At 34.5% G+C, this 21,286-nt stretch overlaps 2 protein-coding genes and 1 pseudogene across 2 annotated transcripts; 2 read left to right on the top strand and 1 right to left on the bottom strand.

The window, feature by feature from the left end:
• The first annotated feature begins 511 nt into the window (after window positions 1-511).
• Window positions 512-6,771, top strand: LOC149550266 (ent-copalyl diphosphate synthase 1-like). Its single transcript, XM_089795053.1, has 15 exons — window positions 512-660; window positions 749-802; window positions 1,085-1,173; window positions 1,328-1,634; window positions 1,929-2,112; window positions 2,291-2,508; window positions 2,595-2,715; window positions 2,825-2,937; window positions 3,482-3,708; window positions 3,794-3,906; window positions 4,000-4,098; window positions 4,238-4,456; window positions 5,729-5,870; window positions 6,001-6,225; window positions 6,305-6,771. The coding sequence occupies exons 1-15, from the start codon at window positions 540-542 to the stop codon at window positions 6,560-6,562; spliced, it is 2,490 nt and encodes an 829-aa protein (XP_089651179.1). The 5' UTR covers window positions 512-539; the 3' UTR covers window positions 6,563-6,771.
• Window positions 6,772-14,055: 7,284 nt separating this feature from the next.
• Window positions 14,056-15,331, top strand: LOC149550265 (expansin-A15 pseudogene; annotated as a pseudogene).
• Window positions 15,332-18,713: 3,382 nt separating this feature from the next.
• On the bottom strand, window positions 18,714-19,522 carry LOC149550264 (expansin-A2-like). The gene is made up of 2 exons (XM_089795052.1): window positions 19,468-19,522; window positions 18,714-19,357 (listed from the first exon to the last, which is right to left on the bottom strand). Exons 1-2 carry the CDS (start codon window positions 19,481-19,483, stop codon window positions 18,714-18,716), a joined length of 660 nt encoding a protein of 219 aa, XP_089651178.1. The 5' UTR covers window positions 19,484-19,522.
• Window positions 19,523-21,286: the final 1,764 nt, after the last annotated feature.

The following is a 21,286-nucleotide window of genomic DNA, read 5'->3' as shown; positions in this document are numbered from 1 at the left end:
TGGGAACAGAGTGATTTTTTCTCATATTTTCATGTTGAAGTCGTTGTCAGCAAGCCAGCGACTGTTACCCAAATTGTCAGTTCAAATTCTTTCTAATCTAAAACTTTAGATTTGTATTTCAATTTGTACCTAAGGAGTATTTGAAACGCTACGTCACAGCTCAACTTTAATAACAACGGACTCATACAACTTAATAATAATAAATTCATATTCTATTTATATTAAAAGATGCAAATACTTTAAAAATGTGAAAGCTTGTATTATTATTGAAAATTGACCTTTGTCGTGCTCTATTTTTTTTTGTCTTGCGGGGTCCAAGTTAAAAACGCTAGAAGACGAAGTGGCATCCCATCGAAATGTCCACAATTATATTCCGTAGTGGTGACCGACTGTCCTGTGTGAAGCCGAATCTTTCGGATCCTCCCCTTTCCTGATTCTTTTATTCTGCCCTTAAATTACTTGTGAAGCAATGTCTATATAATAATCTTTTAGAGCTTTGCTTCGCAATAGTGGGTGGCTTCATCTGCTCTCAGAAGATCATGGCTTCTGTAGCGCGGTATAGACTATTGGATTCTGCGCTTCCGCAGAAAAGGGGCAAAAGCTGCCCTTGTGCGTCACCACCTGTTCAAAAACACACTTCTTCACTTGTATTCACAAGATGTAAGCATCATACCGTACGTCTTTACTTTCAGCTTTAATTTTGACTTGACGAATTAATTTTAAGGATGTTAACATTGGGCACAATCAGATTGTTCGCGAGGGAATGGATTTCGTCTTACAATTGCAAAAGCAGCAGCTCGTGGTAACTTGCTTTCTTTTCCAATTTTCCTTCCAATTTTCCTTCCAATTTTTAGGATGTGCTAATTTATAAGTTTATATACTATAGGGACTGGATAGTCCTTATTCTCCTTAGAAGTATAAAATTATTCCTATAGAGCATAATAGTAGCGTATCGACTGACTTACTAGCCATTATCCTCACTTTTTAAGATTGGGAACACTGGTAATTATGTTGAATTTGAAAATGTTTATGTTTATCTACCATAGTTAAATTATAAGTTGCTTTAATGGTTTGGACATTTCAGAATCAGTTGACTTTGCACAAAGTGCATATCAAATCGATCTGCTTCCGTTTGCTGAACCGATTGAGATCCAAGAAACGCCAAATGATGAGGTTATTGATTATTTCATCTTTCGCGTTTACATTTGATTAGGATTCAAATAGTGAATTTAATTAAACAATTGTTATACGTTAAACTGCGAAATATGATCTAAACATTAATTAAAATTGTATTGTTTTTTTTTTTCCGTATATTTAATATGAGCAGCTGGATAAGGAGGGCGTGGAAATGAAAAGGCGTATAGAGATTATCAAAAGCATGTTTCGATCACAAGGAGATGGTGAAATTTCTGTTTCTCCATATGACACTGCATGGGTTGCACGGGTTTCGGCTTTTGATGGCTCTGGCGAGCCTCAGTTCCCTTCTTCTTTGCTGTGGATTTTTGAAAATCAACTCTCGGACGGTTCGTGGGGAGATTCCCGCCATTTTCATGTTCGCGACAGAATTCTCAATACTCTGGGGTGCATTATTGCTCTTAAAACTTGGAACGTAGCTAATGACGCCGTTAACAAAGGTATCACTTGGTCTTATTTCGAGTCCTTCCAGTTTTATGTTGGTTTTTTTCCAGATCACTGTTATGTTGTTTCTGTTTTAGAATGTAGTTTGCATTGTCCATTTTTGTTTACCAATTTTTCCTCTGAATAAAAACAGCTATTACTTTTGTTTGCTGTGCAAGAAGATGGACTTTGTTTTAAAGAGTTGGTTTTGTTCGTTGATATGCTAATGGTTGTGAATCTGGTATTGTATCTGAATTTCCTAGTGTAATTTTTAAGTCCTGAAAATTTCATAATCTCTTCACTACGTGCAGGATTACGTTTTCTTCAGACGTGTATTGACAAATTAAATAGTGAAGATGATGTTTACAGTCCAATTGGTTTCGAGATTGTCTTTCCTGCTTTGATGGAAGATGCTAAAGTCATGAATTTAGACCTTCCTTACGATAGTGATCTTCTCCAGAAAATCTGCGATGAGAGGGCCTTGAAATTGAAAAAGTAATTACTGACCTTTTTCAGAAATAGACAATGTTTCTTGATTTGTAGAAGTTTTACTTCCCACAATTCAAACATTACACATTAAGCCAAAAGTATTAAATAGTCCAAATTATTACTCTTTATAAACTTTACCCATTTCAACTCGATTGTGACTAAATCGATTGTATGACTGATGCAGAATACCAATAGATTTTCTGCATAAATATCCGTCGACACTGCTGCATTCTCTGGAAGGGTTGCGTGATATAGTAGATTGGAATAAGCTTCTGAAGCTGCAATCGAAGGACGGATCATTTCTATACTCGCCAGCTTCAACAGCATGCGCTCTTATACAAACCGGTGATATGAACTGTGCTCGGTATCTTGAAAGAATAATAGTGAAACACAATGGGGGAGGTAATAATATATTTCAGATTTCGGATATCTGATTGTGATGTGAGGGTGTGAATAGAACTCATATGGCTACACATGTTCTGTACCAGTGCCCAACGTGTACCCCGTGGATTTATTCGAGCATTTATGGATGGTGGATCGCCTCGAACGCCTTGGGATAAGTCGATATTTTGAAGAGGAGATCTTGGACAATCTTGAATACGTATATAGGTAGACTACACAGATTTCTTGTATCCTGTAACTGAACAGTTTTCAGTTTTGGACCATTTTTTATCGGAGTAGTTTTTTATTTTAATTTATTTTATGTTTTATGATGCAGGTATTGGACAAATGAAGGTATTGGGTGGGCAAAGGAATCTTCAGTTCAAGATGTTGACGATACATCCATGGCTTTCAGACTTCTTCGATTACATGGATTCGACGTATCTGCTGGTTAGCATTATAATCTATTAGAGAACAATACAAACTCTTTTGAGTAGCAAGGGACTATAATGATGGTTCATAAAGTATAACAGTATTAGAGGCTTTTTTTTAATAGGGGAGCAATTTAGGAGGCAAAATGTTAAAAAAATTATATGATTAAAAACATTTGAGTTTGAATATTATTAGGATGGACAATCTTTTGCGAAGGTTCAATGAATTTCCTTTTTTCATCTTTTAGATGCAGTGAATGTCAAGTGTATCATCTATTGTAGTGACAGTTAGGTTCTTGTGAATTACTATTCATTAAATATGGGTTGATGGATTCTTGTAAGCTATGATTGTGCTTAAACCATACATACTAAGAAACATAACACACTTACAAGTGTTAAGTATTTTTAACTTAGAACTATGAAGAATGAAGTCAGTGAAATACTAATTATGAAATTTAGACCAATGAATTGGACTTCATAGTCACATAATTGAATCTTAATAGCAAAATATTATCTTTAAGGTACTATAATGATCAATGCCTAATTTCCTTTTGGGATTGCAGAGGCATTTTCTCATTTCAAGCAGGGTGATCAATTCATTTGCTTTAAAGGGCAAGCAAGCCAAGCTGTTACTGGAATGTATAACTTATATAGGGCCTCTCAAGTTCGGTTTCCTGGTGAATCTATACTAGAAGAGGCCCAAATGTTCACAAAGAATTTTTTGGAGGACAAGAAAGCAAAAAACAAAATCAATGACAAGTGGATTATTTCCAAGGGTTTGGTAGGGGAGGTAATGCAACCATTTTTTTGTGTGCATCATGTTTTCTTTTATGATATTTTGTTTCCAATCTTGACATCATCGATAATCATGTCAGGTAAAGTATGCTCTTGATTTCCCATGGTATGCTAGTCAACCTCGGATTGAGACAAGATTATACATTGAGCAGTATGAGACAGATGATATTTGGATTGGAAAGTCACTTTATAGGTAAATAAACTCCAAAACCTCGTATCAAGGTAACTTTGACAAGGCATATTTGATCAAACCATGTGACTTGGGACTTGTGCCTTCATTTTACAGAATGCCATTTGTGAATGCCACCACATACATTGACCTCGCCAAGGTAGACTTCAATTTGTGTCAATCTATCCATAGGAAAGAGCTCGACACAATTATAAGGTACAATTATATTATCTTCTATATTTATCAATGTTCTTGTGAGTTTGAGTACCACTGAAGTTGTAGGTATGAGGGATACATTAAGGAAAATAAAATTACTAACTGACAATTCCATCTTCTTATTTTTCTATTATTCCAGATGGTCAAGAGAGTATCAGTTAGAAGAATTCGGTTTAGTACAAGATTCAATTGTTAGATCATATTTCCTACCTTCAGTTGCTCTATTTGAACCAAGTATGGCTGCTTCTAGGCTTGCATGGGCATACTCTTCCATACTTATGACTGCAGTGAGGAACTTGTTTTCTCAGTTGCATTCATCCCCTCATATTAAATACGATTTTGTGAATTCATTTGCAAGGTAATTTATGGTTCTATTCTTTTTTTCCCTTTTCTTGTTCTCTTTTTATGTTAGATTATAGAGTTTGATGTAATTTGAGAAGAAACAAATTTCACACAATTATTGCTAAAAAGTTAAGCATAATAATTTAAAATTTGTTATAATATTCTAATAATTTAAAAAATCAAGATTTCTTATTATAAACTTCTTAATCTTCAAATGATAGATTAGATGGTGAGTATATAAGATTTTAATAATTATATCATAATTTAGATTATAAAAATAAAACTTTGAATAGTAGCAATCCAACAAACTAAAACTTAAAATATATGAACTAAATTTGAAAATAATACTAAGTCTCTCCCTTAATGAGATATATGTTTAAGTTCCATCAATAATCTTATTATAAAATAATTATAAATTTGATTTGAAATAATTGCACGTAATTGTTTCCATTAATGTATCGAATTAGATTTTAGAGGACAATCAAATTTTTAAACATCTAATAATCATAATTACATCTCGTTCAATTATCGATACAATCGATTTATGATTCTTGCCCATACCTAAGGTTGATATGCTTTTGTATACCTCGTACGTAAAAATCTTTTGACACCATTCGTCGTACCGAAAATTGGTAGAAATGTTGTCTGGATCGACCCTTGTTATTTCTTTTGGTTAAACCGTAGTCTTTTCATCCGATTCTCGGATAATTTTCTGCTGAGCCGGAAAGATAACGAAGCCTGGCTTCAACTTGCGAGTACTTATTTTTTTCAACCGGCCACCTTGGTCGACTGAAAAGATCGCCAAATGTATTTCTATCCGCAAATCTTTTAATGGGCGACAGAATCAGGAATAACTTCTGAAAGCGTGCTCAGATATATTTGCATCCAGGTCACACGAATTCTTTGACATTTTGTGCCGTCGCAGAATCACACCTGTCAAAACTTCACATGCAGGTTTACTTAATGCGTTTTTTTTATCACCGACATCTTGTCCCGTGTATTGACGGAAATGTTACTTTTTTTCGCAAAGTTCGTTTGGGAAAAGTTATATTGCTAAATTGAATTTTTTAAGTTATGGTATTAATTTATAATTTTTCCTAATTATTTTTACGCAAATAAGAATTTCTATATAGTTTATTATATATATTATAATGAATTTAGAATCTTCTAATATAAAATGGTTGAATATAAATTATTCACTAATAAAAAATTGATAATAGAGGGTGACCATCAAATTCTGAGTATATATGTCATCCTTATCTTTTCCCTCTACTTTGGAGATGTCCAGGGGGAATCTTACAGCCATGCAAGAAGACATTCCGCCGTCAGCAACACGTCTTTTGACGTGTATGTTCCGAATGATCAAAATGTTGTGTGTGGATGCCGGCATTGCTCAGGGTCGAGACATCAGCGACGTTCTAATAAACGCAGTAAGTAATTACATGCAAAAATCCCCCTTTTTCATCTTTGTGCATGTAAAACCGAGAGTTTTCTCATCGCAGTCGTATATTTCAAGTATTGAAACCAATACACGTCTAAGCAAATAGCATGGCATTGCAGTGGAAATCATGGGTGGCGAAAGAAGGTGAGGGAAACGACAGCAGGCACACGGGTGAGGACGGTGGAGGAAACGATAGTCCAGAAACAGAGGTCATAGTGCTGTCAGCATCATTCTTGGGCGGCGAAGTAATCTCCTGCGATTCGATCTCCCAACCTGATTTCACTCGTACCATGAAGTTGACAAAACAAGTGTGTTCTCTTCTGCAGGCCGCCACGACATACAAGGTACTTGCCCAAATCTCATACTACTATTCATTCTACATGGAGTTTTTTGTGGGCACATGTTGATGACATTTCTTTTCAGGAGAAACGGGGACATGACAGTCATGCGCCGATTGCCGTGGAAGAAGACAAGTTCACAAATCTAAGACAGAAAGCTGATGAAGCAATGAGGGAGCTGGTTTTGGCGGTACATGAGGGGCAGAGGGGAGTCCCAAGTATGGTCAAACGCGTGTGTTTGGGAGTGAGCAAGAGCTTCTACTATGCCGCACATTGCAGCAATAAGGAGATGAACGATCACATGGAGATGGTTCTTTTCCAGCCTGTGCACACTAATATATAACACCAAAGCCATCTTCATCATTTCTATCAATAACATTATATATTCGTCTGCTCATGATAGTATTAACGTCCATTTTTTATTTCTCCGAGTATTTTCGATCATTTCCAAAGTACATTTGTCGTTTCAGACGTATGGATATATGTGTAGTCTAGTATATTTCCCATGCCAAATTGGATTTTGGTCTGTTCAATATAATTATTCTTCTGCCATTGCCATTGGTCTTTCTGTAGAGCAACCTACACGTTCCCCAGTGAAATTATTTTTAAGTGCACATATCAATTCGAACCTGAAGACTTCGAAAACTGTCGACCACCGTAGTGGCGGGGGAAATGACAAAAGAAATTTATCGTGGGGATAGCAGTGGGAAACAGCACTTGGGAATGGGCGTCTCGTTTATCACCGAAAAAAAAAAAAACACATTATTTATCCCCTAGCAAATCAATTATATGACACTTTCTGCCGGTTGATTTTGACACTTTATCCTGTTCGAAAGTTCAAATCGGGCGTTGATGGAAGCAAGAAAATCATATCTACTCTTGTTTTTATTACTTTGGTGGATTCAATTCGTGACCGTGGTATGATTTCCTTCTTTAATTATTTCTTCAATAATTTAAACTTAGTGAAATAATATGACGTGGGTACTAATGAATGTTATTTTGAGAAGAACAATTATTGATACAATCAAGAAAATTATATGAATTAGCGTCTATTATGGTGGATTTTATTGAAAACCAATGCGTGTGAGGTGAGTGCTAATGAAAGCTGTTTTGAAAAGATTAAAAAGATATCAGGAAAATATATCTAATTGTGCTTGTGTGATTTTTTAATTTTATATTAATTATATAATTAAATATTACAAATAAATAGTAAGGATATTGTTTACATTATAAATAGTGGGGTGTTTTTTATATAAGTATAAATATTTTACTAAAATAATATGCATTATTTATAAGTTTTTTTGATGGGTAATTAGTTCAAAAGATCTTTTATTAATAAAATACAATAAATAAAAATACATCTCCATTTGGCACATGAAAGAATGGAAAAAAAACCTTTTCTATCCCCATACATAATTATTGAGATTTAGTATCTAGTTTTACATCACTCATGGATACATTTATCACAATAATTATACAACTAGTTGATCCTCTTTGTCTTGTTTGTGTAAGGAAGCAAAAGGTAAGAGAAATCACTTCCTATGCTAATCTTGAGGATAATTTTGAAATTTTCATCTTAATTATTATAAAGATTTCAAGAGACAAACAAGAGCATAAATGAAATAACAATGAATATATAACATAGTGATTATTGTGGGGAACCCTTACGAGAGAAAACCACACACTGCAAAACCTGCAAATGTTTTATTAAATCAATGGAGATTACAACACACTTGCAGTGAAAGTTCTTACAAGAGCATCACCTTAACTCAAACTAGGAAGAACTTCACAAGCACCCTTCTAGCACTCCATCTTGAAAAAATAATCCAATTCTCAAATTCCTCCCCAATCCATCCTTTCATAGGGTTGTGATAACCTAGAAACCACTTTTAGTTTTATAATACCATGTGAAAAACCTCCTTGAAACGTGTTACACATCCTTGACTTGTGTTTTCCAAGATAGGCATAATTGGGTTTAAATAATCTCTGATGTCCAAAATCATATCCCATATTTTGACCCTCATAATTGTTATGATATGTGTCATATGACATTTGAAAATAACCCTCCTATATTAGATCATGGATAGGGCATCTTTTGACAACTAATTTTACCTTTTTCAAGGTATTGACATTTGGAGAACTCTCAACTACTTCTAGAACTTTTTAGAAAATATTGCAAAGTTGAGACACATTTTTTTAATACCATCCCATTTATTGAATATCTTGTAATAGTTAGGGGATCCATACTATCATCAACTTAATGGCTAGGGGTTGAAAGACACATAGACTCGAAACACCATTTGAACTTTCTTTTGTTCATGAGCTTAGTTAAAGAATTAAAAACATTTGCTAAAGTTTCTCCTTCCCCAACTTCACCTTGCCATCCTCAATCATATATCTCACAAAATGATATCACATAACAATGTCCTTAGTTGTGGCATGAAATGTTGTGTTTTTGTTGGGTGGATTACATTCATTCTATCACTATCAATTGTCATTATATCTTTTTGAACTATATATATGAACATAATCTCCTGTGACAAGTTGGCTTCCTTGCATTCATGAGTAGTTATCATATACTCGACCTTTATAGTGTACAAAGTGACTACAACCTGTCACTTTCTCATCCAATTAATTGTACCACCAAATAATAGTAAAAACATAAGAAATGGTGTATTTTCTTTTATCAAGATCTCTAGCTCAATCTGAATCCACACAACCTTGAATATCTTAGAGGAATTCTGATTTCCCATTTCATGAAAACATATAGAGTACTATGAGGTACACTGCAAGTATCTAGAAGCTCTTTTTATCATATCCCAATGTGCTCTCCCTAGATTAGACATGTAATGGGACATAAAATCCTAGTGCTTGGGAAATGTCTAGTCTTGTATAGACCATAACAAACATCAAACTTTGACATCACTCTAATATGGTACTCAACTCATGTCTTCCACATTTGATGGTGATGTAGGATGCTATGAACTAGTAAGCTTCATTTCCATTTTAATAGGGACACACAATGGTTTTTTTTACCATAGATATAATGCTTTAAAAAATCAAACTCAAGATTACAATCATTTAACCCATCAGCTGAATTCTTATTTTTCAAGGTTTGTAGAACCTTCTCACCTATATGGATGAGTCCATACTAGTATAACATCATCTTCTCTATAGGAAAATTTTATTCACTACATGGAGTACCCTTGGGTATAAAAACGCCATACTAAAAAGGAAACCTTCTCATTTTCCAACATAGTATCCTTTCCTACAATCTTACCAGAAGTACTATTAGTATAAAATGTGCTTGCATCAAGATGCTACAATATACCCAATCATCTTCCTCTTGCTATCTACGTATAACATCTTGGAATTTTTACACCTGCTTCATAAAACTATACATGCACACCCTCATCTATTATCTTGCTAACAAATAATAAATTTCTTTCTAGTCCTCAGATATACAAGACATCACCAAATCATCTAATTTTAACATCAGAAAATTTCACACTCAAAATTCTATGGCCAGTAATAGCAAGAAAGCAGTTATCACCCAAACACACTTTACCACCATCAAAATTTTCATACTTGTACTAAACTAGTTTCTATTAGGATTCATGTAGAAACATGCACTCGAGTCTATCAACAATGCATTGTCACATACACAAGTATGTAAGGCTAAAAAAAGACATTGCCATCTTCCATCTTAGACTCATAATCACAATCTTGCTTCTTCTTCTTCTTCTTTTCTTCACAATCCTTTTAGAAGTTACTAGGTTTGCCACAATTTGAGAAAATTCCTTAGACTTACTCAAGAATTTTGATCTTCCCTTATTCTTGGACTTAGAATGACCATGGATCTTTTCATTCTTACCTCTTTCTCCTAATCTTCCTTGAACACTCAAATCTTCTTTGACATTCAGAGAGACCTTCCTTCACATCTCCCCAAAAATTAGAGAATGAACAACATCCTCCATCTTGAAGACAACTGTAGTTAGCTCTATGACCTTGACAAGGCTATCACATGAGTATTGCAACATACATAGAAAGATTTGGAGCTTTTCTTCTTCATCCATTAACACCCCTAGTGATCTTAACTGAGACACCAATATATTAAAGCTTTCTAGATACTTATATATTCATCCACCTCCTTCCATTCTTAAGGAATGCAACTTCTTCCCCAAGAAAACCCTAATTAGAAGTGATTATTGTTGATATATCTCACTTATATACTCCTATGTGTCATTCTCCTTTCCCTTTCTAACTTTAATATTAAAGGCTCAAGTTGGAAAGAATCTTGAGAATGAGTCTCAAGTGAAAAAAAAAATTGTCGGGGTTTCAATGAGACCCTCCTCCTCCTCCACTCCAAGGGAATAGACTATAGTCCCTCAAACCTTTAGGGGACTCAAATTGGGAGAGCACACATTTCGACTATAAGTATGTTCTATATTATGCTATATTAGATCTGTGAGTGAACAAATTTTAGGGCTTTGAATGATTATTAGGAGACAATGAGAAAACATGTAACAAACATAGAATTATGTCACAATTTATAATATCCTTTTATCTCATATATCTTTATGTTCTTTTAAAATTCACTTTTGGTATTTAATCGAAGGGGCCTTTAGTCACAAGAATTCAATTTAAGGATATTCTAGAGCCATTTTCACAATTAGTGGCAAAGAATCACCAAATGGAAAATCTCACTCATCAGGGACCCTAAATTTGGCAATTTCTTTTGCACCCTTGGGGTCATGATGTTGCCCACAATTTATGAAAATTGAGTTCCATGCTCACACCAATCACCAATAATGATACATAATCATTTTCATTTTGATGATGACTTCACCAATGGAATCTAATCTTTCCATATGGTAAATTAAATAATTTTGCCCACAATTTTTGAGGCATGTTTTAATAGATGGTCACATTCACCAATCTATCATAAAACTTTAAGTCAAGTTATATGTAAAGTACATAGATTTGACGAGTGTCTCTATTCCAAAGACTTTGTAAGGAACTTTTGTCTTTCTAATCTTTGGCCTGAAATAGATTTTATTGTGGACAAGTATCATTATTTTAGAAACTTTCTTTGAAACTTGTTGTACTTTAACTTTTATCCTGAAACAGGATTTATACCATTGATTTAGGATAATCTAATGGTTATTGTATCTTGGATGATACAAATTTATGGTTTCTATATTCTTTTACTTTGGTCGTGATTTTCTGAAATAATTAGAGATTTACCACAGTTTTACAAAATTTTCATACGATCAAAAAAAAAAAAAAGCCAATAAAGTTAAAATTTTTCCTAAATTGAAAAAAGAAAATCATCAATAAAAATCAAATTTTTAACCCTAAAATAATGTTGGATTGACCACAATTTTATACACTTTTCCAAAGGGGGGTTTCTTAAAGTTTTCCCTGGCCATTTTTACATTTTGGCACTAATTTTATGAAAAGATGAAAAAAAGAGGAAGGAGTTTATTTTTTTGTAACAAACTATCATAAATAGATTTGTTTCCTCTTTCTTGAAGGAAAAATGTGTTTTTACAACTATATGGAGTTGACAATGTATCATCTGAGCCAACTATGTCATCACTTAAATGGATAAATACAAACTTTTAGTTTATGCAAATATATATTTGATAGAAGATGCATATTTTAGTGTAAAACATACTTTGAAACAAAACTCTATCATGGTTTAAGGGGATGCCTTTGAAAAAGTATAGCTTATTTTATTATTTCAAGAAGCCCAATCATATACTAAGGGCTCATTTGGTGGCAAGGATAGGAATTGATAGAAGATGCATATTTTAGTGTACAACATACTTTGAAACAAAACTCTATCATGGTTTAAGGGGACGCCTTTGAAAAAGTATAGCTTATTTTATTATTTCAAGAAGCCCAATCATATACTAAGGGCTCATTTGGTGGCAAGGATAGGAATTGAGAAATGGTAATTTTTATTCTGGAATAGAATTTTTTTTTCTTTTTTTGGTTTGACAAAATAAAAATTGGAATTCAACACATTTTTGGTAGGTTTTGAGGCATCCATGAATTATGTATGCAAAGTAGAGGAATGAAACTCGACACATGTTGCCTCCACGAACACATACTTCATGGATCTTTGAACTCTTTTTGGATATATTTGCAAGAGTAGCTTGAGATAAGAAGGGTCAAGAGGGTTGACAGTGCTTTTACATGAACAATGAGGCATTGAAAGACTTTCAAGATATCGCCTCCATTAGCACTGAGAGCACAACAATAGCAATGGTATGACTAACTACTAGGAAATAAAATGTTCACCCCATTAAATATGTAGCTATGTGTATTGTTAAGGAGGCATTTGAGAGTTTGAGTGACATTCTATCATGGTGTACATACATAGCTTTCACTCAAAATTTCTCTCTATGTTTGCAGATACACAATTCAAATTGTGTTTTTGGCAATGAGATCAATGACGAACTATGGAGGAGGATCATCTACAAGGAATGATGCATATGTGAGTTAGCAGTTGTGGAAACGTTGCATTTGTGATTTAGTCATTTCATCAAATAGTTCAACATATTTCAAATTTTAATCAAATGATCAAAAGTCAAAATGAGAATAGGAATAGCTATTCCAATAACAGGTATTTTTTGGAATAGACATATGCTCATTTTAGGAGCGAAAAGAGAATATGCATTCCTATTCTCAATTTTGATTTGGTGCACCAACAAAGAATACAAAACATATTCTAATTTTCTATTCCTATTTTGGTTGTATTCTAGCAACCAAATGGACCTTAATATTAAAGAAAAGGTTTTTACATTTAATATCAAATCTAGATTTTTGAAGTAAGTGCTATGTAAAATATGGCACTGTGCTAATTGTAAATTTTTATTTGTAAAAAAGATAACTCTAATGATAAGTGTTACAAGAGATGACAAATGAGATTTAAATATTATACTATCACAAAATAGTATCAAGATTAATGACATCATATGCAATTTTTGAGTGAGCAAGCTAAAATTAAAACACTAGAGCTAACAATATTAATTTTATTTTTATTTTTATTTTTCTTGCTACTGAATTTTTGAAATAACTTACACTTAAAATTAAGCTGGTAAATAAATATGAAATATTTTGAATAAATTTATATTTTTCAATTAAAATGTTTTAACAAAATGTTTTAAACCATTTTAAAAATCATATATAAACTAATAATTCAAAATATACTTTCATCATAATTGTTCTTAAGATCAAGATTCACGATCATACTAGCTTATCGATAGCAACATCGATTTTGAATTAAATGTGACGTATGATTTCGCTGTTGGAATTAATATAAACAATATTTACATTTTGTGATTGTTTTGAGATATCAAATGTTTCCCATCAGCATGCAACTAGTTTTTAATTCTTTAAAAGAGGTATGCAATGTTCTGAGATTGCAGGATTGCTTAATTGGATGCTCAGATTCGAAAACCCATAATGGTGGAGATTATAAACTGTAAGCTATTGATAGAACTTTAAAAGAGTAAATTAGATGCTAGAATTACGTTTGTGTAGCCCAATCGAACAAGAAAAAGATTGGAAGAGGTCTCCAGACTCCCGAATCAGAAGACAAAATCTAAACAAACCAGAAAGCAATCTAAGCCTCCGGATTCATAAAGATAAGGCCATCTAAAACTAGCCTAAAGATTATGTTCATTCCGAGCATTGTTTTGGTTAAAAAAAATATCCGTACAGGTTGTCCGAGTCAATGTGATTACAGTATAAAAGACCACCACACACAACATTGAGTAGCAGAAGAGCGCAAATAATCAACAAGAGAAGATCTCAAAAATGAAAATGGTGTCGAAGTCTGCACACATGGCAACTTTTGGAACGTTATTGACAGCATTTTTGTGGATGGCCTGCCCGGTTTTCGCACACCACGGACACAGGCATTTTCACGTGAAGGAACAATGGCTAGATGCGCACGCTACGTGCAATGGCGTTGTGGATTTATCTGAAAAGATGGGTATGTCTGCTTCTACATCCAATCCATTGATATTAGTTGTTGATTGTTATGATCTAGTTTTTGAGACTGAAATTATATATTGATCTATGTTTAAATTATACTTATAGATCAATGAATTTGACTACAATTAATCAACTGTAGAAAAGTAATTGATTGCGGTTGATCATGATGATGCTGCAGGTGGTGCATGTGGGTACGGCGACTTGGAGAAGCAAGGGTACGGAATATACACGGCAGCACTGAGCACGGCGCTGTTCAAGGACGGGCTGAGCTGCGGAGGATGCTACAAACTGATGTGCCGGAAAAACGACGATCCACAGTGGTGTCTGCCAGGAGCGTCAGTGATCGTCACCGCCACCAACCTCTGCCCGCCAAACTACGCGGAGCCCAACGACGCCGGCGGTTGGTGCAACCCTCCTCTCCCCCACTTCGATCTCTCCGGCCCGGCCTTCGAGAAGATCGCTAGATACAGGGGCGGCGTCGTACCCGTGCGCTACACGCGCGTACGATGCGCCAAGAACGGAGGAGTTCGGTTCACAATATACGGGTCGCAGTATTTCCAGCTGGTGCTCATCACCAACGTGGGAGGAGCGGGAGACGTGGTGGGCGTGTCAGTGAAGGCCAACAGCCCGAAGACGCGCTCAAATTCGGGGTGGCAAAGGATGTCCCGCAATTGGGGTCAGATTTGGCAGAGCCATTTCAACTTGTTGGGGCAGACCCTGTCTTTCAAAGTGACCACCAGCGATGGGAAGAGCGTCATTTCTCACAAGGTGGTTCCTGTGTCCTGGCAATTCGGCCAGACTTTTCAAGGCAAGCAATTCTAGTAGTAGTGTTGATGCGTCTAACTGGGGGATGTTGTTGAAGATAAATGTACAGATTCAATGTATAAAACATAGGATATTTTCTTGTGATTAGCCCGCCATCACTCGAGGTGCCGAGGTGCCCCATGCCTGCTATGGTGCCCGATCCTCATTTTCATGTCTTCTGGTGAATTCAAGACGAGCCCTAGATTTTGTTTAGGTCAAATAAATTGGAACTGGGAATGTATTGCCTCTTCCTTTTACCTGTCTACGGTTATACATAGGAGCTTGTCTTAGAAGTATAGCGAGCTCGTAATGGTTACATACAAATATTGTAAAACTTTTCTTTTTCTCATAGAAACATTAATTTATAGATATTTACTGTTTATATGTGTGATTCATTCTGCAAATTTTGTATGAAGTGTATAAAAAATATTTATTAGAAATTTAATCATGGAGTTTCTAAATGTCTAACATTAAAATGCCATTGGTTATAAAAAAAATATTTTGAAATTGCTACAAGATGATTATATAATGTTTAATGAAGTGACGGAATAGATCTACAAACAAGGAGAACATAAAATTGTGTTTGGATACTTAGTCAAACAATCAAAAGTCACTATATATCATAAATCGACATAAATTACGGGAGTTGTTAATGTATTACTATCAATTTTTTTGAGAAGAGCGAAGCTAAGCCTATAGAATAATCTTGTGTTTTGAACATATTTGAAATCATTTAGATTTTTCTGGAGTGGTATAATTTGAGTCGAGACTTGGACCCAACAACCAATCAAACGTCTGATTTCAAAGATGTACAAAACACATCTTTACAACCCATTTGATATATGCATTTTTGAAATCTTCTATTATTTTTGAAACTTGGTCTTTCAAGTTGATTTTGACACATCATACTTTCCATTTTCATAGTGCAATGATACAATTGATGTTTACTTGACATTCAAGAAACAATAAATAGTTACAAATTCCCTTTATAGTGTGAATCATCGGGCGTATGGTTGTATATGTGTTTACATTATGTATTCTTATCATACAGTTTATCGTTAAACTCTTTCTAACATAAAGTGCTGATTTCTTATTTTATTGTCAAGAATGAGGATTGATATCTTATCAACAAAATATTGATAAGTTATCAACAACTTATTTATGTAAAATCAAAAGGTTAATGATAACTTATGTTTTTGTAAGGTTTTATCGATAAGTCAATATGACTTGACCATCAAGAGTCTATATAAGGTGATGAAATTATATCGATATTTATATGATGTCAATACTATTATAATTTTTATATTGTAATGATATCAATATTGGCCTTGGAAATTCATGAACCTTTTGATAAATGTTTGGTACAAGAAGTCTATGTACAAAATAAAAAAGACAACATGAATGGGCTCTTACTTTAACATAAAAATAGTTCATATAAGGACCAAGTCAAAATATCATAACCCTAAAAATAAATCTTCTCGAGGAGAAAGTAGTAAATGATACATCGTCTATTCTAGAAGTAACTGATAACGATTACAAATACACCTAATTAAATGTAAAAACAATTATACCAACATAAGTAGATAGGAACAAAAACACAAATGATTAGCACAAGATTCACTAAGAAGAAATGAGATACAAGTAGAGTTCCTATATTTCATTATGAGAAAACAAGCTAGCGCTAGAGCATAAGATCCAAGATATAGACATTACAACATACACATCTAGTGGACATCCATGAAGTCCTTTCAATATTAATTAAAATCACTGTCATTTTATATTTATTTTCTAATTAATCCTATATCTTCTTATTCCTATCACAAAACTATCCTAAAAATCAAGAATATCCATTCATTAACCCTTATTTAAAATACACATCTTCTAGATTAATAACGACTTTGTCTGGCCACTTTTATCAAAGATATGATCATTTTATGTTACAATCTATCAGCATGCCAAAAAAATTAAAATTATTTTATTGTTTTTCCATGATAAGAACAAGTGTATTTCCCTCATTGAATATTACTAACAAGCTTGCAGGTTTTAGATGAAGAATTTGTAAATGTAGGATATGACAAGAAAGACTGTAATTGCAATGGTTAACATCATGATCACCATTGTAACACATCTTTTTATTTGGTGTTAGCCATGGAAATCTAACATGGCATAGAATGTCCCAAGAAAGTCTTTTTGGTGGTCTCATGAAATTGTAAGAGCAATTGTAGGTCATGGGTCATGCTAGCAGAGATTGTGGATGGGAAGCCTCAAGTGGAGATCCTAGATGTTTTGACAAGCTAACACATGTCTATTTGACCATAGAGTTTAAAGTTTGAAGAAGTTGTTTTCTTGGAGGGGCCCATCACCATATGATGCAATTGTGTTGCTAGCAATGAAGTTAATGGGATCAGGCTTCATAGATTGAATCTATAGAAGAAAAAAATGTGTGTAACTGAATGAGAAGTTTCTAAGCATGCTAGCAAAATTTAGCTTTTGAAATCCTACCTTCAAAACATGTTGGTCTACTATTTGTTCCTATTTAAAATCCTCAACTATGGGTGAATTATTTCTTTTTAAAGTAAAAGACTTTATTATATATTGGAACTACAGAAAGACGAGGATTTCTTTTGTCAATTAGGATAGAGTTTGCAAACCTAAGAAATACAATAGCCATGGGGTTAGAAGGATCAAAACTTTTAATAAATCTCTTCACAAAAGTAATTATTTAAACCTTCTAGATTATGTGTGAGGAAAACTAACACATCTATGAATAATCTATCATTTAAAATTAATAGTTTCTTTAATTTTCTTTATGGAGGTTCAAACCTATGAGTAGGACTATGGCCAACAAAGGCATGAAGCTTGCGAGAAACCAAGCTCTAATGAGGGTCATCATATAGAATATTGTCTAGTTCATATAGTAGCACCAACCTATACAAGTATCCATTCTACCAAATTCACATGGGATACAATCTCTACCTAATCCCTTATAATGTTAGAGCCTTGCACTCAACAAGACTTAATCCCTTGTGGACTCATTTGAAACCATTCAACTCAACCAATAGACCAAAGACTCGTTGACAATGTTTAATAAAATTAAATTTAAATATTTTTAAAAATAAAACATTACAACCACCATATATATAAAATTAATAATAACATTAAAAAGTAAAAACTATAAATTTATATTGATAATGACTAAAACCTTAGAGATTCCATGTGATAAAAAAGCTCCCACCTCTTTAAACAATTAATGATAGATAACATTGATTTGAAAATTAATAATTCTTTTAAAACGTAAAAATTGTTCATTTACAAATAATTCAAACACTACACCAAGACATATATTAAAATTGATAATAATCAGGAAAACCAATACATATGATGAAATGAAATCGATGAAATAACCGACACCATACTTATATAACCAGTGATAGATACCCTAACCTTTAAAATAAAACTAATTTCCCGAAAGTGGTGGAAAGTACCCTTTTGTCAAAGATGCCAAACAACTATCGCCCAAGAATAAAACCATGGCGGGGACGAGGCACGGGTGCCACACATGGAGCACCTCCACAGCATCGTCCTCGCATTGCAATATGCACTGAAAGACAGTTGCACTACCATATTCTTATGCTACTAAAATTAAATCCGGGATAACTCCGGAGGCGGAGTTGCTTTTATTAGAACTGTCGCCCCTCGAAGGTCTGGCCGAACTGCCACCAGTTGGGGGCCACCCTTCGCGAAATAACGCTCCTCCCGTCGCTGGTAGTCACTCTGAAAGACAACGTCTGCCCCATCATGTTCAGATTGCTCTGCCAATTTTGTCCCCAATTCCGCTTCAGACTCTGCCACCCCGTGTTGCCAGCTGCGCGCGGGTCCTTGGCCTTCACCGAAACTGCCACCACGTCTCCCGCTCCTCCAACGTTGGTGAGTAGCACCATCTGATAATACCGCGACCCCGTTATCGTGAACCGGATGCCTCCCCTCTTCACGCATTCCACCCGCCTGTACCGCACCGGAACCACCCCGCCCTTGTACACCGCTATCTGCTCGAACGCCGGAACAGAGAGATCAAAGTGGGGGAGAGGAGGGTTGCACCACCCGCCGGCGTCGTTGCGCTGGGCAAAGTTGGGCGGGCAGAAGTTGGTGGCGCTGACGGTGACGCTCTTTCCAGGCAGACACCACTGCGGGTCCTCCTCCGCCTTGCACTGCATTTCGTAGCATCCTCCGCAGCTCAGCCCGTCGTTGAACAGCGCCGTGCTCAGGGCAGCAGTGTAAATGCCGTACCCCTGCGCCGGTAAGTTGCCGTACCCACAAGCACCTCCTGGACATGATGACGTAAACACAAATAGGATTTATTTTTATATAATTCTATAATTAAAGAATAGCGTCGAATTGTTCAATTATTGCATATTTGTATAATGTGAAATGTACCCATAGTTCCGGACATATCGTAGCCTCCATAGAAAGTGGCGTGGCCGTCTTGCCACTGCTGCTTCCCGTGGTAATGAACGTGCCGGTCCCGTGCGCCATGAGCTGGGAGAATCATACACCAGAATGCCAATGCTAATATTGTTGCCAAAGCTACTGTACGTGCCGATGGATATGCCATTCTTCTCTTCTCTTCTATTATGAAGTCCATCTTTCCTCAGATTTTTTTATTCTTGATAGTCTCTCAAAAGCTCTCTTGTTTGTTCGCGAATGTAATGGATGAATGGTTCTTATATAGTGCATCCTATTAATTGAGCTAGGCGGTTGTCATGGTACGGCAATCTAATTAGCTGAGCACGTAACATGAATCTTTAACAAAAGGAGAATAAAGACAGCCTTGTGTGGCGATGGAGGGAATGTTTTAGTTCCGCTGTGAACGGCCCCCACCTTCCGGAGGTTATTATACAAGCTTCAACAAATCCTCGATTTTCTGTTGGAGATGTTTACCAGTCTGCTGATCTGCTCTTCTGATTTAGAAAATGCATTTAATGGGTATTGTACTCAAACTGAACGTCTCTGCCACTTATTTGAAACCGATGACAGTTCTCAGAAATTGACAAATCTTTTGATGAACCGGAAGCGGTCATGTTAAATCAACAATGTTTTTTTAGTTATGAATTATGGAGTATGATTTGGAAGATTTTGAATAGGACGCATTAATTTGTATTATTGACTAAATTTCTATATATATATAGTGAATTTTTTTGAAATTTTTGTCATTTGATCTTCATGATCTGTATATTTTGTGATCAAAAACAACAAAATTTTTGAGAAAATTTTGCTGTGTTCTTGTAAATCTAAAAAAGAATCATGTTTGACTTCTTCTTTTTTGTCTTTGGTGCATTTTGTAGAGGGCCTTTAGAATATACATTTGTCAAATATTAAAGTTCAAACTTAAAAATGACTGCACTAACATAATAAATATTTAAAATAGATATCAATAATTTAGTTCTGATAGTAATAATAAAAATTTGATAGTATGGTGTATATAATTAATGTTCATTTGTTTATGAACATCTTAAAATACCATTTGAAATTCAAGTTTCTTGAGATACAATCTTAACATTGTGGCAAATCATTTCATGGAAATTTTTACTAGCTCAATCTATTTGTCTTTATGTGTAATATATCTTGATCTATAGAACTAAGATTAACCAAAATTTCATGCAAATTACTTGATTTCCAAGTCAAATTGAAAATAAGTCAATCCCTATTGCAAATGGCTTATAAGTTATAAGAAAATGATCAAAAGATAACATGCACAAATAATGAGATAACATATATGATAATCCTGTAATAAGTTCAATCTAATGTCCAATTAATAATATTCCTTTTATTTAAACAATAAATATTTTATTATATATTAATTACACAAATAAATTTCTTTAAATACAAAACTTAAGCACCAAGTTGTGTGACCAAGTACCAAGATGACTTTGAAGTTATAAGGAAATCATCAAAAGATACATGCACAAAATGTGCAAATTTAGCTTATATGATTGTGTTGTAGTGAGTTTGATTTAAGGTCCAACTTATAATATTCCTTTTATCTAAACAATAAATATTTTATCATACTATGTAAGCATGATCAAGAGTCCACCATCCATATGTTCTTCATTTGTCTTTTTGCTCGATGCTATTTTAGTTGGATGAAATTTAAGTTTTGTTTTACTAGGAAATATCAAAGATTTAGTTGCTCAGTGGGCTTGTCTAGCTACTAATGATAATGCTAAGTGTAAGGGGTGGTTGATTTGCATAAGAA

The sequence above is a fragment of the Cupressus sempervirens genome, chromosome 7 (genome assembly GCF_028749045.1).
Source record: "Cupressus sempervirens isolate cs-2001-9-10 chromosome 7, ASM2874904v1, whole genome shotgun sequence".
Taxonomy (NCBI): Eukaryota; Viridiplantae; Streptophyta; class Pinopsida; order Cupressales; family Cupressaceae; genus Cupressus; species Cupressus sempervirens.
This window is presented reverse-complemented; position numbering and strand designations above follow the sequence as displayed.

What these genes read in the sequence shown, in the direction of transcription:
- LOC149550266 (XM_089795053.1), top strand. Translation starts at nt 540, where the DNA reads ATGGCTTCTGTAGCGCGGTATAGACTATTGGATTCTGCGCTTCCGCAG. An exon ending in GAGCTCGACACAATTATAAG is followed by an intron (nt 4,099 to 4,237) that starts GTACAATTATAT and finishes CTATTATTCCAG; the next exon opens with ATGGTCAAGAGAGTATCAGT. An exon ending in GCGACGTTCTAATAAACGCA is followed by an intron (nt 5,871 to 6,000) that starts GTAAGTAATTAC and finishes ATGGCATTGCAG; the next exon opens with TGGAAATCATGGGTGGCGAA.